Source organism: Leuciscus leuciscus, assembly GCF_965113295.1.
Source record: "Leuciscus leuciscus genome assembly, chromosome: 16".
Lineage (NCBI taxonomy): Eukaryota > Metazoa > Chordata > Actinopteri > Cypriniformes > Leuciscidae > Leuciscus > Leuciscus leuciscus.
The window spans coordinates 2,717,048-2,735,839 of NC_138740.1; the positions used below are offsets into that span (position 1 = coordinate 2,717,048).

At 40.2% G+C, this 18,792-nt stretch overlaps 1 protein-coding gene across 1 annotated transcript in view; it reads right to left on the reverse strand.

Moving 5' to 3' along the window:
- vdac1 (voltage-dependent anion channel 1) overlaps positions 1–18,035 on the reverse strand; it is a 30,575-nt gene extending 12,540 nt beyond the window's left edge. Inside the window, exons 1-6 of the mRNA XM_082141441.1 lie at positions 17,896–18,035; positions 16,834–16,903; positions 13,269–13,318; positions 3,194–3,346; positions 3,055–3,107; positions 2,244–2,471 (exon numbers count right to left, since the gene is read on the reverse strand). Coding sequence (XP_081997567.1) covers positions 2,244–2,471; positions 3,055–3,107; positions 3,194–3,346; positions 13,269–13,318; positions 16,834–16,900 — 551 coding nt within the window. The 5' untranslated portion in view covers positions 16,901–16,903; positions 17,896–18,035. The remainder of the gene's footprint in view (positions 1–2,243; positions 2,472–3,054; positions 3,108–3,193; positions 3,347–13,268; positions 13,319–16,833; positions 16,904–17,895) is intronic.
- Between the last annotated feature and the right edge of the window lie 757 nt (positions 18,036–18,792).

Here is an 18,792-nt window from a genome sequence, read left to right on the forward strand (position 1 = left end):
CACTAATGCAGATCCAGCGTTCAGTACGACACCTCACTAATGCAGAGACTGGGTTCAGTACGACATCTCACTAATGCAGAGACTGGGTTCAGTACGACATCTCACTAATGCAGAGACTGGGTTCAGTACGACATCTCACTAATGCAGAGACTGGGTTCAGTACGACATCTCACTAATGCAGACACTGGGTTCAGTACGACATCTCACTAATGCAGAGACTGGGTTCAGCACGACATCTCACTAATGCAGAGACTGGGTTCAGTACGACATCTCACTAATGCAGAGACTGGGTTCAGTACGACACCTCACTAATGCAGAGACTGGGTTCAGTACGACATCCCACTAATGCAGAGACTGGGTTCAGTACGACACCTCACTAATGCAGATCCAGCGTTCAGTACGACATCTCACTAATGCAGAGACTGGGTTCAGTACGACATCTCACTAATGCAGATCCAGCGTTCAGTACGACACCTCACTAATGCAGAGACTGGGTTCAGTACGACATCTCACTAATGCAGATACTTGGTTCAGTACGACATCTCACTAATGCAGAGACTGGGTTCAGTACGACATCTCACTAATGCAGAGACTGGGTTCAGTACGACATCTCACTAATGCAGATACTTGGTTCAGTACGACATCTCACTAATGCAGAGACTGGGTTCAGTACGACATCTCACTAATGCAGATCCAGCGTTCAGTACGACATCTCACTAATGCAGAGACTGGGTTCAGTACGACATCTCACTAATGCAGAGACTGGGTTCAGTACGACATCTCACTAATGCAGAGACTGGGTTCAGTACGACACCTCACTAATGCAGAGACTGGGTTCAGTACGACATCCCACTAATGCAGAGACTGGGTTCAGTACGACACCTCACTAATGCAGATATAGCGTTCAGTACGACATCTCACTAATGCAGATCCAGCGTTCAGTACGACATCTCACTAATGCAGAGACTGGGTTCAGTACGACATCTCACTAATGCAGATCCAGCGTTCAGTACAACACCTCACTAATGCAGAGACTGGGTTCAGTACGACATCTCACTGATGCAGATACTTGGTTCAGTACGACATCTCACTAATGCAGATACTGGGTTCAGTACGACATCTCACTAATGCAGATACTGGGTTCAGTACGACATCTCACTAATGCAGAGACTGGGTTCAGTACGACATCTCACTAATGCAGAGACTGGGTTCAGTACGACACCTCACTAATGCAGAGACTGGGTTCAGTACGACATCTCACTAATGCAGATACTTGGTTCAGTACGACATCTCACTAATGCAGAGACTGGGTTCAGTACGACACCTCACTAATGCAGAGACTGGGTTCAGTACGACATCTCACTAATGCAGATACTTGGTTCAGTACGACATCTCACTAATGCAGATCCAGCGTTCAGTACGACATCTCACTAATGCAGATACTGGGTTCAGTACGACATCTCACTAATGCAGATCCAGCGTTCAGTACGACATCTCACTAATGCAGAGACTGGGTTCAGTACGACACCTCACTAATGCAGATCCAGCGTTCAGTACGACATCTCACTAATGCAGATCCAGCGTTCAGTACGACATCTCACTAATGCAGAGACTGGGTTCAGTACGACATCTCACTAATGCAGATCCAGCGTTCAGTACGACATCTCACTAATGCAGAGACTGGGTTCAGTACGACACCTCACTAATGCAGATCCAGCGTTCAGTACGACATCTCACTAATGCAGATCCAGCGTTCAGTACGACATCTCACTAATGCAGATCCAGCGTTCAGTACGACACCTCACTAATGCAGAGACTGGGTTCAGTACGACACCTCACTAATGCAGAGACTGGGTTCAGTACGACATCTCACTAATGCAGATCCAGCGTTCAGTACGACACCTCACTAATGCAGAGACTGGGTTCAGTACGACACCTCACTAATGCAGAGACTGGGTTCAGTACGACATCTCACTAATGCAGATCCAGCGTTCAGTACGACATCTCACTAATGCAGAGACTGGGTTCAGTGCGACATCTCACTAATGCAGAGACTGGGTTCAGTACGACATCTCACTAATGCAGAGACTGGGTTCAGTACGACATCTCACTAATGCAGAGACTGGGTTCAGTACGATATCTCACTAATGCAGAGACTGGGTTCAGTACGACATCTCACTAATGCAGAGACTGGGTTCAGTACGACATCTCACTCTAATGCAGAGACTGGGTTCAGTACGTACACATTTGTGTGCAGCTGAAACTCGTCGGTCTTGTATCCGACAGCGAAGTTGCTCTGAGAGATCCGGTTCCTGCCGGCCTCGAAGGTCATCTGGTACCCGGCCAGCCAGCCCTCGAAGCCCACCACCACGCCTCCATGCACTGCGGTGCCGTTGATATCGTAGTCCACGTCACAGCCCAGGTTCAGGTGATCGTGCTGGAAGCTGCTCTTGATCTTCCCACTCTTCTTGCTATAGGAAGTTAGGAAAGAAGCCATGAGAAACGTGAGAAATTCAGAAATGTATTGTTGATTCTGTGCTCCATTTGTGTGACACAACAGCAACACTTAATATGAGGAAGTCATCAACTAATACGTTAGTCACGTCACCAGTCACATGTCGCACGGGTATATTTGTGGCAATGGCCAACAACACATTGTATGGGTCAAAATTATAGATTTTTCTTTTATGCCAAAAAATCATTAGGATATTAAGTAAAGATCATGTTCCATGAAGATATTTTGTACATTTCCCACCGTAAATATATAAAACATTTATTTTTGTGAGTGAATGCTGCACAATCGTGAACATAAATTATTTTTTTGCACCCTCAGATTCCAGATTTTCAAATAGTTATATCTCGGCCAAAGATGATCATATCCTAACAAACCATACATCAATGGAAAGCTTATTTATTCAGCTTGTATGATTTCAAAAAAAATTGACCCATGTGACCAGGTCCAGGGTCACATATCACATCTGTCCAGGAAGTGCCCAATGTTGCTACATCTGCATTGATTATACTGGAGAACAGATGTGGTGAAGAGGCACATACCCAGTGTTTGGAGAAAAGGAGGAATCAAATGTCAACTTCAGCCCTTTGGCCAACTGAGGAAAATAAAGCAGCATTCATGTTAGAAAACTGTAACTCACATCACATCATGTGCACTGGATCAGTTTTTCACGTCTCTCACCTGGTCTTCCAGAGTGATCTCTGTGCCGAGAGTGTTGTCGGTGTTCCACTTCTCGGTGAACGTCAGCCCGTGTTCGGCCCACTTGTACTTGGTCTCCAGCGTTCCTGCTACCTTACTGGTCTCTGTGTTAGCCGAGCCAGAGCTTTTAAATTCCTACAGAAGCAGGAGAACATATGATGAACACTGATGGGTCAATCAGAAGCAGGAGAACATATGATGAACACTAATAAGGACAAGTATGAAAAAATGGTGAGTAATCGCTCAATCAGCGTTTCAACCGTGGAAAGACATCAGTAAAACAGCTTGTAAACAATGATTCATAACATCAGAAAAGCCATTCAATATTCATAAAATCTAGGTATAAAAATTAACTCTAGAGAGGAGCATATATGAACTATAATCAGGGCAGCAGCATATATCAACAATAGGGGCTTTCGCACCGGATAGTTCTAGGAACGAGCCACCAGTGTGTTTCCCTGAGAACTAATGGTTCCCATAGGAACGTTTCCCTGGTTGCGTTCGCACCGCCTGTAGGAACTCTGAAGTTACGTAAGACACGGTTGTTGTTGAGACTTTTATTTTGACGGCGCTGAGCTCACAGTGTTCATTAGTGTACGATCTGTCTAACAGTCCTGTCTCATACGTTATTAGACAGAACTGTTACACACAGAAAGTAGACAGTGATGAAGAGTTATTAGTGTATGCCGTGTGCTTGATGTCCAGTGTTGCTGAGCACAAATACATAATCATGTTTCTCTTGTTGCCTCAAAGTGGCGTTGGATTTTCTCCTCAGCGTAAAGGTTTAGAGGCTCATCTACAGTGTTGGGAATAGGCATGTGCCGGTATCAAATTTTCATGCTGCGATTAATTGATTGAGCTTTTATCACGGTATACGGTATTATCACGATATTTTTATTGCTCAAGAGAAACGGATGGATTGGGGGGGATGTAGAAAAAAACAACTTGCATCACAATATGTGAAATTGTGATTGTCAAAACATTTGGTAACTAAACAGAATTTTACACAATTTTCACGATTTCAATTCATTTCTTGGGATTTGATTTCAATCTTGATTCAATATTGACTCTTTGGATAAATATTAGGTAGGCTACAGTAGATGTTAACATGTTAACATCTCACATAATGCTGTAAACATACAGAGAGCCCTGTCAGCTGGTAGCCCATTATTAAAGGTTAAAAATTAACAAATTAATTTAAATATAATTTGGTTTTCATTATAACAATTATGACACAAGTAAAAATATAATACAAATGTAATATAGTGCACATATTTAGCAAAATACTCCTCTCTATAGCTATTTTTTTTCTAGTCAACTAACGTGCTGGTCATAAATGGCTTTCCTGAGGTAAATGTAACGTTCTGTGACATAATTGTTCACCTGCAGCTTTATTGACCTCTTTCCGTGGTTGAAAAACACTGATTGATCGATATTATGTATGAGGCATAAATACCTTTCGGTAAGTTGTACTGTATCTTTAAATAAAAACTAACAGATGATCGGTTTACTTGAACTGAGGCGCTACAGCGATCGGTCACGTCACATTTACAAGCACCAAAACGGTATTTATTGTCTGAATTTCGTAATAAAATGGACAGAACCTGAAAGCTGAGAATTGTTTTCATATCAATAGTAACCTGCTCTGTCTAGTCTGTCGGTGTCCTCTTTGCTCCGCGATTTTTCTCTGCGTGAGAAAATGCATGTGTGGCGCGAGAGCGTGTGAGAAGTGTAAATTGCGTGAGTCTCACACTGAATGCGTAGAGTTGACAGCCCTGCTTTTAGAAGAGGGATAAATCGTCGGCAGCGTTCCTCCTTCCGCCACGCTTCTTCTCCATGTGAGGATTCATTACATTAGACTAGAGTGCGCACGGCGCCGCATGCACACAGTGCTTCTACATGTGGGGATTGTTTACATCAGAGTGCGCACGTGTTTCGCGCAGCATATACGCAGTGTTTGTTTAAGCGGTTGATGGAAAATAAGCTAATGCGCGTTCCATAAATATAAATTCTGATCTATTATTTTTCACGGTATTTTGAAGTGCCCGCGATAACAATATCGTGCATATTCATTACCGCGATTTATCGCATTACCGAATACCGGCACATGTCTAGTTGGGAAGGATACTTTCAAAATGTATTCCGTTACAGAATACAGAATACATGCCCAAAAATTTAATTTGTAACGTATTCCGTTACGTTACTCAATCTGAGTAATGTATTCTGAATACTTGGATTACTTCCACATTAAATTGCATTTTTATAAGTGTCTGCCATCAAATCCTGCTTAATAAACAGGCCTATTCTTGTGGGGTGGAGGTGCGGTGATGACGCGTATGCCAATAAAGCACCTAAAAGCTGTCACAAAGAACCGGCAAAAGTAATAATTATCAATATGTCAAATATAGAAAGGAGATATTTTAATTGTTTATTAATAAACAAGTGTTTTCTTTGTCTGTGTCGGCTACAAAGATGAAGTTGACGATGCTGACTCATGATCTTCACGGTAGCCTAGTGAACGCGCCAGAGAGAAATGCACATTTCATACGGATTACATATTTACACAATATTTGTATTTCAAATCCAGAAGTTATCAGCAATTTTTTTTTTTATAAAAGTTTTGTCACCGGTGCAATTCTCTTTGTAGCCTACACATATACACTCTTTAATAGACGTATTCAAGTTTAAACAATTTAAACAACGTATTAATCAATGCATTACTTCTATATAGATTATATATTAAGTTGTTCAAGCAAGTGGTAATATAATAACATGTAGGCTATTAAAATCGCAAACATTTTAAATTAAAACTTAAAATTGACAAAAACAGCCGACTCTCATGCCTTTTCTTTTGCATTTAAATTTTAATAGCCTACAATAAATCGTGCATGCCACAAATAGCCTAACTTGTTTTTCAACCTCCACGAATGAGACGAGTGTTGTTCATTATTTCGCCTTGTTGAGGTAAAATGTAGTTTTCATTGCTTTACCCCGGTCTTAAAGTAAAAAAGATGACTGTGAAAAAAAGCAGTATTTAATTAAATACATTTATGATGGTATTACTACATTTTATTTAATTAAATGCATTTATGGTGAAATTACTACATTTTCAGCTCAATCTGTGTTCATTTTGACCACGAAACGTTTTCAGCACAGCAGAAATAGACTCGGTGTGGAAACGATCTCTGCACTGCTGTATACGCACCGCTCCTGGAACGGATAAACGGACCACAACCGCGTGCAGTGTGAAAGCTCTACCCTGTTAACACATGGGTACGGAAAAAAATACTAAACACTTTTTGCCGTTTTAATGATGTCCTGTATGAAAATGACGGAGTATGTTTTTATGTTTCCACTGTTCGATCGCGCCCGTGCCTCTCTCTCTCTGACACACACACACACACACACACACACATTCCAGCATTGCAATCTTGACATCGCAGCCTGTTCATTTTGCTGCATTCACACCAAACTCGAATAGAGCGTCAAATTCGCGTCTAGTTCGATGATTGAACAGTTTGAATCCATTCGCGCGTCCAAAGCGAATAGGATGCGCCGCGCGCGTATAATGATAAAGCGAGCATTTGAAGCGATATAGACGCGCGTTCAGAGCTAAGGCGGGGCTACAGATTAGGTGTCCGTCCCTAAAGAACCCGCATATGTCTATGCGCGTATCTAACAGTATCGTTAGTTCCGTATTAGACTACATTAAATAATGTGCACGCGAGTTTTATTTATATTCCGTGTATTCTCTGTGTAAATCCATGCACCGAACGTACGTTCAGTACGAATACATGTACCGTTCCACCCCTAATAGGTATCGTATCGGATAATTTTTTTTCTCCCATCCGATATCCGATCTAGCGTTTTGGGCCAGTATCGGCACGATACCGATGCCGTGGATCGGATCGGGACATCCCTAAAATATATATATATATATTGCCACCTAAAAGTTAAAGATTTTTTTGTGTCACGCATGTTTATTTCCCTCATATTAGGCAAAATATAAAACGCATGTAGACCGATATTTTTCTAATGTCTGGACTCCTTTTTTTAAGGGAGTATGGATATCAGGGTGGGAATTATACCGCGGCCACGCGGCCATGGCCGCCGTTGCCCTACACTTTGGCCTTCATGCCCCGTGAAAAAAAAAATCATCGTACGGCCACAGTGGCCTGTGTGCCCTGGCCCTGTCCAAGTTCCATGTATAAAGCGCCAGTGCGGCATAGTGGGCTTGCTTTGAATTACAGCGAGCCACCCAAGTAGTCTCTGAACTTCAATTAGTTCGTGGATTTGCGCAGGTGCAGTGTAGGGCTGGGCGATATATCGATATAAAAAATATATCGATATATTTTTGAAATGCGATATGGAATTAGACCATATCGCATATCGATATAGTTCAAATTTGCGCTGTGATCCTTGCTCCCCGCGCCTCCTTTTCCACTCTGCGTGCGTGTTTAGAGCATGTTATGTTATGAGAGGCGAATCATGACTACTTCAGAAAACTTCAGACTTTCTTGTCCTGTCAGCCGTTATCCTGTACTCGTAGCGCACACTCTTCAATTGCACGCGCAAATGCGGCGGCGCGCGCGCTGTATCGCCTCACTGATCAAGTGCAAAAGAAACTACGAGCATGCAACGCCGTTACGTTGTAAATTACACTAAATAAAAGTTATGCAGGTATGATTTTCATTCTATTCTATTCTATTCACCAGGAGCAGTTTCCATGTTTCATTAACAGTTATTGTTAATATTGTGTATTCACCATGGTAACTGTCCTTTCCATATTAACCCCAAAATGCCACTATTTTTTATATTTTTAAATGACTCTAGTGGCTCATACCAACATTGTATTAACAAAAACTAGTTTGGGACTGCTATTTAATAACTTTAACATAGGCCTAATGTTTATTTATTAGTACTAGTCTTTACTATTAGTCATATTCTTACAATTTATGTTATATATATATATGTATATATATAGGCAAATTATAACATGTTTACACAACATTTGTTTATAGCCTATATTGAATGCTTTTATTTGCATTTGTGGTGTTTCTGAATGCTTTTATTGGCATTTATGTTGTTTCTATTGTTGTGTGAGGGTGTATATCTTCTGGATGTAATGGCGCTCTCTCTCTCTCATTATATTTTTTATTTATTTATTTTTAAAGTCATAATCCATGTCTTATTCCAAATTAGGATATTATGGTATCAATCTGAATGGGAAAACCATTGAATTGTACTCAATGGCATTTGTGCCCTGTCATATGGCCTTGGTGCCCCTAAAAAAAAAGAAAAGGTGGAGGCCAAATGGCCTTGCCCCTAAAATAACATAATTCCCACCCTGATGGATATATAAACAGACGTTTCACTATTGGTATTAATGCATTTATACCATATGCTGAGAATTTATATTTCAAGTTTTGACTGCACGTATTTGAAAAAAACGTAGGCCTACTTTAAGATGCTTCTTCAGGTTTGAGGTGGAGTCTTTGGACACTGAAAGGAGGTTGGTTGCTGGCAAGCAGAGGTTGCACTGCACAGTTATATTTCGTTCTCCCTTCTCTTTATTTAATGTGAAATGCTGTTTGAATTTCCAAGATAGAAACGCATTCTTGCCCTGGCTCTGTTGTTCCGCCTCCATCTCTACCTCTAGCTCCCGCTGCTCCTCTTCCGACTCCACTGTGACTGATCACGCAAACTGCGCATTTTTTTTTCGTTTTCATATTGGGGCTTCTGGGAAATGCATGGAGTTGCATTAATTTATTTAGAGAGTGAATAAACTCGTGAAACAGAGAAGTATCGTCATGTAATTAGTGATCGACCGATGTATCGGTTTACCGATATTTTTACCGATATTTAAGCATTTTCCCATAATCGGGTATCGGTTTTGTAATATCGGATTCGCCGATAAACGGCGCCATCTTGTGGCCGTTTTGAGAATTCCGCCATTGCAGCCCGCGTCTGAGGAGATCAGTCAACAACAACTCTGTGCACAGGTAAAACATATGTTCTGCTTGCTTTGCTTTAATTTTTCAACTTTATTTAACATAACAGACATGCAGAAATGAGATTTGAGACATGAATGCCTGATATAGCCTAGTTTATTTATGCAGCTTGGTTCTAAAAAATTGAGACGAACTCATGGAGTCACGTAGCGTAATCCGTCATGTCCTGCCCCAATAAAGACGTAACTTTACATGAATTAAATAAAACAGACATGAATGAGTGCATGTTGAAAATAAAAGCACTGAATTTAATTCTCTATCAGTTGTATTTGCTCACCATTAGTCTCGAGAAAAAAGTTCGTTCATATTGCTGAGCACTCACTGGGTTGATGATCAGGATGCTCACGGCCACTGAATGAAACTTTTGACAAGATTATCTTGTTTAAACATCCTAGATTATATTATTTACTACATAGCAATTATTTCGCTAATAACGTTACACATCTAAATATACCGCTTTGTGGAAATTAATTATTTATTATCTCCACGCGCGATCGCGGTTGAGTTCTGTGTAAAATAAATGCATAGATAAACAGCACTTTTGTCAGTTGGCATTTCATGATCTAGATTCAGTCTAGATCATGAAATGTCAACTGACAAAGTGCTGTTTATATAGTCTCGAAAAAAAAAAGTTTGTTCATATTGCTGCGCACTCACTGGGTTGATGACCAGGAATGCTCAAGCACGGCTACTGCATGAAACTTTTGACAAGATTATCTCGTTTAAACAACCTAAATTATATTATCATTTACTGCATAACCATTATTTCGCTAATACAAATCTAAATAAATACCGCTCTGTGGAAATTAATTATTTATTATGTCCACGCGCGATCGCGGTTGAGTAAGTTATATAGTTCTGTGTAAACGCATAGATAAACAGCACTTTGTCAGAAAGGATTTCATGATCTAGACCGACAAAAACATTATTAATAATTAATAACATACTAGTTGGAAAATGCAAATATGCTGTTTTGTTTGTTACTTTCCTGATAATGTTATATTCCAGCTAATATTATTCAGTGAATTAATCACTCTTTAAACCTATTAAACGGCACATAAACCTTCTAAAACTGTTTAAAATGAATTACATTTCAATACAAAATACAATACAAAAAATACCTCCAACATGTGGAACCACTTAAAGATACATCACTCAACTATCTTTGAATATATGTTAGAATAATTTTTGTGCTTTATTTTTTACCTCATCAAAGCTTTTATTTTTAAACAAAGACACTTAGTAACAATGCACTTTATTTTTTGGACTCAGACCCCTCTATTTATTTGTGTATAAATATAAAGTTTTTTATGTATGCAAGGAGGGAGTGATTGTTATAAATAAAATTGTTTGTTCAGTTCATTTGTGTTGTAATAATTGTGTCAAAACCAGAAGTATAACAGTAAATAAATATCGGTTCTGCATATCGGTAATCGGCACATAAACATGCAAATAATCGGTATCGGTATCGGTTATAAAAAATCAATATCGGTCGATCACTACATGTAATCCATTGATTTCAACAATGTAACTGTATTCTAAATACCAACTATTTAAATAGTAACTGTAACGGAATACAGTTACTCATAATTTGTCTTCTGAATACGTAACGCCGCTACATGTATTCCGTTACTCCCCAACACTGCTCATCTATCACTGTTTTACATGTTCGTAGAGTTAGTTTCTGGAGTAAATATATATGCTATAATCTGTGCGTTTACAGCTTTTTAAAATGGCCAATCAGCGAACACTAACGTCACTGATAGTTCCTACAGCGCTGGTTTAGACCGACTCTAGGGTAGGAGGGTTAGGGTTACATTAGTTATTAGCTACATTAGTTCCTCCATAAGGAGTTCCTAGAAGTGAAATCGTTCCTAGTTCCTGCGGTGCGAACGCGCCAAAATCCGGGATCTTCCGCCAATAGTTTCTAGGAACTAGGAAGAGGTTCCTCTGGTGCGAAAGCCCCTAATATTCTTTGTTAAAAACCATAGATAACTAGGAAACTAGGAGAGACATTGTGAAACATTGAGCGAACAAGTTATGGAATGCTTTTCAGTCCACAAATCACCAACATTTACCATGGATTTAATGTAGAAACACTAACTGTAACCATGGTATCGAAAGAGTCTAATGCTTTTACATTATTCATTTCTGGTTCAAACAACCTTTTGAGAGTGAATTTCAAGCACTTTAAGGACTTTCAAGTACTTTTCAATTTCAAAACACTTCAAAGCTCTAAATATTATCCGATTTACATGTTATTTTTAATGTGATAACCAGTAAGATTAATGTGATAACATTATTTGTTCATCCTTAAAAGATAGTCACCACTTGTAAAGCTCAAAGTTTCAAGATCTAGGAAAACTAACTCTAAGTGGCAAACAAATGCTTTTATTTAAAAATGAAAAGACATGAAATTACCAGTATCACCAGTAGATGGCGGCAGAGGAGCACTTATTGACTTATTAATCATTTCCACTCACTAATATATATTTTTTTGCACAAATTTTGCTCTTTAAATTTATATTTAGACATAATGAAATCACTATAACACAATTTTTTGTCAAAGTATTCTGTAAAATTGGTCAAATCGCTTCTAGTTCTGTCTTTTGCATGCGTTTTGTTAAATATAGAGGCGTTTTACTCAAGATGCCTTTATTTTTCTTCTTCTCACTAACATTCAAATATTGTTTGTTAGTTCTTTTTTGTTAGTTCATGTGCGTTCGACATAAAGCCTCGCTTTTATATAATCACTGAAGCTGTCGGTCAGTTCAGTATGATACTATAGTAGAACAATGGTACATTTAATAAGAGAAGCATATTTAACAACAAAAATACCAATAAAAATGTGGTTTTTGCATGTTACTGTTGTTAATAAAAGTTAATTTCATCTGCACCTTAACTCCAGCTCGGTGCTTTACTGTCAAACGTGCATTTATAAGAAATAAATGCTAACACTTTACAATAAGGGTTCATTAGTTGACATTAGTTAACTACATTAGTTAGCATGAACTATAAATGAACTGCACTTATACAGCATTTATTAATCTTTGTTAATTTTTATTTCAGCATTTACTAATACTTTATTAAATCTTGTTAATGCACTGTGAAATAACATGAACAAACAATGAACAGCTGTATTTGTATCAATTATTAACATTAACAAAGATGAATAAATACAGTAACAAATGTATTGCTCATGTTTAGTTCATGTTAGTTAATACATTAACTAATGTTAACTAATGAACCTTATTGTAAAACTGCACTTATTGATGCAAAACAACAGTAATTTTATAATTAAATACACCTACTCTTCTCTAATGTTATTCTGGAGCCCGGATATTATATATGCACTACATTTTTTCTTAACCTGTTAGAGATGTCTTCATTATTTAATTTATGTTTAAAACAAACTGTCATGAAAACAGATCGTTTCAATGTTTATACTTAACGAATTGGAGTAGATATGATTATATCATTAAATATATAAACTGGTTTAATGCCAAATTTAAATGTCTGTACCCATGTCGGTTTTATTATATCCAAATAAAGCACTTAAATATAAACTGTTATAATAATGTGCAAGCTGCCAGGATTCCCAGTATAGTTTACAGCTTCAGTTGAGAGACTCTCTCCTCTTGAATGGACACGTATACGTACTAAATCAAAATACTAATTAAATCAAGAGCCAAAATTGATTCGTGAAATCAGTGTCGACAACCAGGCCTAAACTCTTCTGTATCTAAAGACAAAATCCTTTGTCATTTCCAAGTCGATGACAGGTTTAAGTGTACGGACATTAACATTCCTAGCTCACACTAACACGAGTAAACAGTCAAAAGGTCAAGTGCTCTATGCATCTCTTAGTGTCTACATTAACCTCAGAGCAGATTCTTGCCAAAAAAAGAAAGCATTAAAGATTCTGGCTTTTTAAAACTACACATCAGCAGTTTGTCCCACAGTCTGATCCTGTGAGTGAAGTAGACATCTGAACAGAAATCACGTCAAGCGTTGTTGATTTTGTCTACGATCCACTGTCTACTTACCAATCCATTCTCTGACCTCGTTTTCAAGTCCAACTTGATGAGACCAAAACCTGCAAATGACAAAGACAAGCATCACTAACACAGAACAGCATGAAGAGCGGTCGGTGTGTGTCCATAAATCCCATATCCCTAACCCTAACCCTAACCCTAACCCAGGACCTCAATATCTCAGGGAATCACACATGCACTTTAATAAGCTGCCGGAGACTTCTGACCAAAGCAAGCCAGGTTATCAGAGAAAGTTTCCACCAACTGTGTGAAACGGCTGATCGATAAAATCATGTAATTTCATTATATTATAACAGATGTTCTGTGTCTGCTTTCGGAGGACTCGCTGTTCAGTCGTTCTAATAGACTTCTAATAGAGTGCAACAGTCAGGTTCCTGAAAAGTTCAGTTTCTCCATTGGGGAATTGATTTTTAAAGATCTTTACTTGTGAACCATTAAAGACAAATGGTTACACTATGAGGATGTTAACTGATGTTATCCGCTTTCTTTTTTTCTTTTTTTATTATCCTGCATTATTTCAACTTGTTTGTTTTTTATCAGAATTTAAGCTAAAAAACTACCAAAGTCTCTGCATAACTGTGTATTATGTAATGGTCTGTGTGTGTGTGTGTGTGTGTGTGTGTGTGTGTATACTGTATATATATATATTTGTATACATAAGCCGCTTTCCGACCAAGTAGTTACAGGAACTTAGTTCTAGGAACTGTCCACTTCTAAACAGTTCTATGAACTACTCTCCCCCAAACTCGGTTTTGCTGTTTGCGTTCGCACTGGCCAAGTGGCCATAGGAACTGGTAGGAGGGGTAAGGGAGTGACGCGACAGACCTTTACTTTGGCGGCGCTAAGAACGCCAGAGCAAACAATGCTCGCATTCTCTGTGTTTATTAGTTAGCGATGTTTGCATCTAGTTTCTGGAGTAAATATATAGGCTATAATCTGTGTGTTTACATTCTAGCTGTTTTAAAAATGGCGGGTGCTGGTGTTCCACGTGCGTTCGGTCATCAGCGTACACTAACGTCACAGGTAGTTCCTATAGTGCTGGTTTAGACCCTACTCTGAAGTAAGACCTAAATTAGTTCCTCCAAATGGAGTTCCTAGAACTAAAATCGTTCCTAGTTCCTGCGGTGCGAACACGCCGACATCCGGGTACTTTAGCCAATAGTTCTAGGAACTGTGAAAAGGTTCCTCCGGTCGGAAAGCGGCTATACATATATAACAGGGGGGAGGGGGAGAGGGAGAGGGAGAGGGAGAGGGAGAGAGAGAGATTGTGAGTGTACACAAATACAAACAGACCCTTAAAGGGATATTTCACCGCTGGAAATTTATGTAGAAATGTGAAATTATTTTAGAAGTTGGTGCCTTCTAGACTGAGAAAAGCCTGAAAATGTATTTTTGGCTCATGTGGATGAAAGACTACAACTCCCAGAATGCACTTGCTTTGCTGCCCTAACGAGGACACTCCCAAGCCACGCCCACCGGTTACAGAGGGCAGTATCGGGAGAAATGATACAGCTAGGCTACTAGTCGACTCGAAACTGAAAAGACGGTGTTTTATGGTGAGATCCCCCTATGGGCGGGTTGAAGACATGCGGAACGAGCTCCTCCTACTGGCTGGAGTCTCTCGCCTCTGGACTAAAGAGCCTCAGATGATGATAAATGACGATTTTTGCGTCATCTGAGGTTTTTTTCCAGACACACAATACAGAAATCTCTGGTCTCAGGGGGATATGAGAGAGGGAAGCACGGTCACTCGAGAATACCACCGGGTTTCTACTGATACAAAGCGTAATGCTAATCCGTGAAGTATTCCTTTAACAGTCTCAAATGATATCCTACTCTAATCTGTATGATCATAAATGATGGAGTATTTTAAGTTGTTTCCACTGTTATAATGAGAGAAAATCATTTGGTATTGTGCAGATTTGTGTCGTGACTCGTGGAAGTCTCACTATAGTTCAGTGATGAAATATGCGCGTGCTGGAAATGGGAAGCCTCAGTGCCGCTTCTTGAAAAAGTGTAATATTGAACTTTGTGCATCCGCCATCGTCACCGCATGTTAATGAACTCTCACGCGCAAAGAAAACTAATCTCTGCACGTTTTTTTTTCATGATTCTATTTATTTTGCACTTTTTGAACAAAAGAGTTGCTTTTCAGTTTTGTAGCTGATTGTGAGCAAATTTAGTTTTTCATCAGCCCTACAAAATTATGACTTTCGCAAGAGTGCATTCTGTACAGATCACTGAGGGCGGGGTCTATGCTAATAGGGCCGAGTCTATCATTGGTGGTGGGCGGGGCCTGTGCTAATAGGGTGGAGTCTGTCAGCAGTAGTAGGCGGGGCCTATGCTAATAGGGCAGAGTCTATCATTGGTGGTGGGCGGGGCCTGTGCTAATAGGACGGAGTCTGTCAGCAGTAGTGGGTGGGGCCTATGCTAATAGGGCGGAGTCCGTCAGCAGTCATGGGCGGGGCCTGTGCTAATAGGGCAAAGTCTATCATTGGTGGTGAGTGGGGCCTATGCTAATAGGATGGAGTCTGTCAGCAGTAGTGGGTGGGGCCTATGCTAATAGGGCGGAGTCCGTCAGCAGTCGTGGGCGGGGCCTGTGCTAATAGGGCTGAGTCCGTCAGCAGTCATGGGCGGGGCCTAATCATATGTGACGTCACAAACGCTACAATCTGCAAACGGCTTGTTCTGAGACACTGCTTATGATTTATGGAGATAAAAAAAAAAAAAAAGAGGAGTGTGTGGATTTTTACCATTATAGCGTGGTTGTGTACACACACTGCCGACACACATTTATGTTCAAACACTATTAACACACACAAACAAAAAATATCTTTGGTCCTCGCCAATGTTTCAGACATGGTTACAGCCTTAAGGTGCGTTCACACTACCAGCGACAAAGCGACAGGATCCAATTCATTTCAATGGAGAGCGGGTGATTTCCGGCGACACGAGCGACAGTGACCGTTGGCGACTGGATGGGGCGTGTCCAGCGATCTGTTCAACTTTATGCAAATGAAGAGTGACTTTTGGGAGTGACAACCAATAGGAGTGAAGTCAGTGGAGTCACGTGATCCATCACCCTTCAGTGCCGAGTCCGACCGAGGCTAGATGAATGAGAAGCTTGTTTTAGCAGTCAGAAACTGTCCTATAATGTATGATATGTCTCCGTGTGCATACGGTGGTACTCGCCGTGCTGACTCCGAGACTGAATGCTTTCGTGAACCCATAGACCAGCATTTGCCCGTTTGCTGCAGTTAAATAGCCGCGATGGCAACGAGCACTCGCTGTTTCTCGTTCATCTTTAATATTATGCATGTTATATACTGATTCCATTTATATTTTTCTTTTCCTTCCAAAATGTTTGTTTGTAGGGGCAAAAAAACTGATTTGTTGTCTACAACATTGGAGTAACATCCGTGAATGTCACTCACAAACATTACTAGGCAACCAGTAGTGGGAACGCCATCTAGTGACCTCACCGCCAGCCACTGGCAAAGTCGCTTGTAGTGTGAATGCACCTTTAGCGCTAATATAAAAACAGATGAATTCATACCGTATCCTTTGGTGAAGATGTCCCTGGCAGACTTGCCCAGGTCCACATATGTCGGAGGAACGGCCATTGTCTGCAATGCAGAGAGAGTGTCAGGTGAGCAGGACAGAAGATGGCAGAGGTCACGGCAAGGTCACACAGGGAGCGGCGCATGAACACGTGCAAGTGTTGCTCACTGCAGACAGAGCTCCCTATCTAGACGTCATGAGTCTAACAGTCACCTCTGTGGCTCTAACGGGCGGAGCTTGACCTCATTAGGGATAAGGTTATGGGTTCAAGCTCCGCCCCTGCGTCCAGAGAGGAGGGGCTGAACGTCAAGCCCCACCCATTGGCTCTGCAGTGAGCAGCTTCTCCAAAGATGGACCAATTCAGCCCCGGTGAGATATTTTACACAGCAAAACCGGCCTAATGTTGGTTGACACATGAATACATCAATCATACACCCATTACAATAAAAGCCTATTCCCTTACACACACTATACGTGATTCATGCGAATATTTCTCTAAGAATAAGCCAGAGAAGTTAAGCACAAAGAGCATATTCTATGCATGAATCAACACGAGCTCTACACATGAAAGCATCAGACTCAGTGGCGCAGATTTTTAGGCCACTATCAGAGAGTAGACTGAGGATAAATGAGCACAGAATCACAGCTGTCAGACACTTTCACACATCAGTACTGTAACACTTCAATATTTCCTTTGGTTTGTCTAAGCGTTCTGCTTGCGCAGCGAGACAATGACAAGAGTCATGCGTGCGCGTTTGCATTTCAATAAAACCATAAAAATGCAATAACATAAACAGGATGAATGCATTTAAACAGCACGTGCACATCTGATCAGGATAGCGCGCACTCGATGCTCATGCACAGACACTGCGAGCGCATTATAAGCATGAGTTGTAGCATTCAGGCCCTGCTCGCGACATTGATGCGCTTCACCATCACAATCATCATCATCCCAGAGTCACTAAAACACTAGAGATACAGGCAATCACATTCACCCTCAATGACACGCACGACTTTATAATCTCCCGCAGGATAAAGGTCTGACATCTGAACATACCTCTGTAAGGTCGTGAGGAGGACAGGACTCAGCCGAGAGGAGGAGAGACGTGCAGAGAGACACGAGTCACGACAGACTTACACAAGAGAGCGTACGCAAGCTGCGCCGCGCATGCGCAGTAAGCCGGAGCATCATCAGCAGATTCCTTTTTTTTCATCAGCGGATTCCAGATCATCACACACCCGGATGGCAGATCTATAATAGAGATAGATAGAGTTTCCTGGTCTGCCAGAAACAGTTGAGCATGTGTTGATTCTTTGCACAGAATATGACACAGAATGAATCATTAAGCTACGAAATACCAAATAGTATCTCAGTAAATACGAGTGGTATTGTGTGTTTATCTTAAAAAAATTTTCTTTTATTATGATGATCATTTTTGTTTATTATGTCTTCCAAAATAAAACTTCAGCATTATCATATTTTTTATGAATATTTCTGAATAGTTTCAATACGATCTTCTGCATGATATACCGATATCAGTAGCGCTTTCTAATGTAATAAGTATATAGTTTACTTTGTTGTGTTGTGTTTCAGAGTGAAGCGCGGCACTGTGTTCATTTACACGAGAGCGGCTCATGATCCGTCAGTGTTTTATAGAGGTGAATGAGAGAATACATAAAATATATATTTTCACTTCCTAAAGTGTCACATTAAGAGGGAAAAATTCAGCGGCTTTATTTCCAACATGCATTCATGGCTGTTTTATTTATTTAATGTAAAGTTACGTCTTTATTGGGACATATGACTTGACGGATTACGTGACTCAGTGAGTTCGTCTTTATTACTTAGTGCTGAGTTTAAAGTAGCCTACATATTAAGCATATATTTGTGCATTAATGGCTGTGATGTTAAAATAAGTTTATTAATTAAGGGAGGTCAGTTATTTTACCTTTG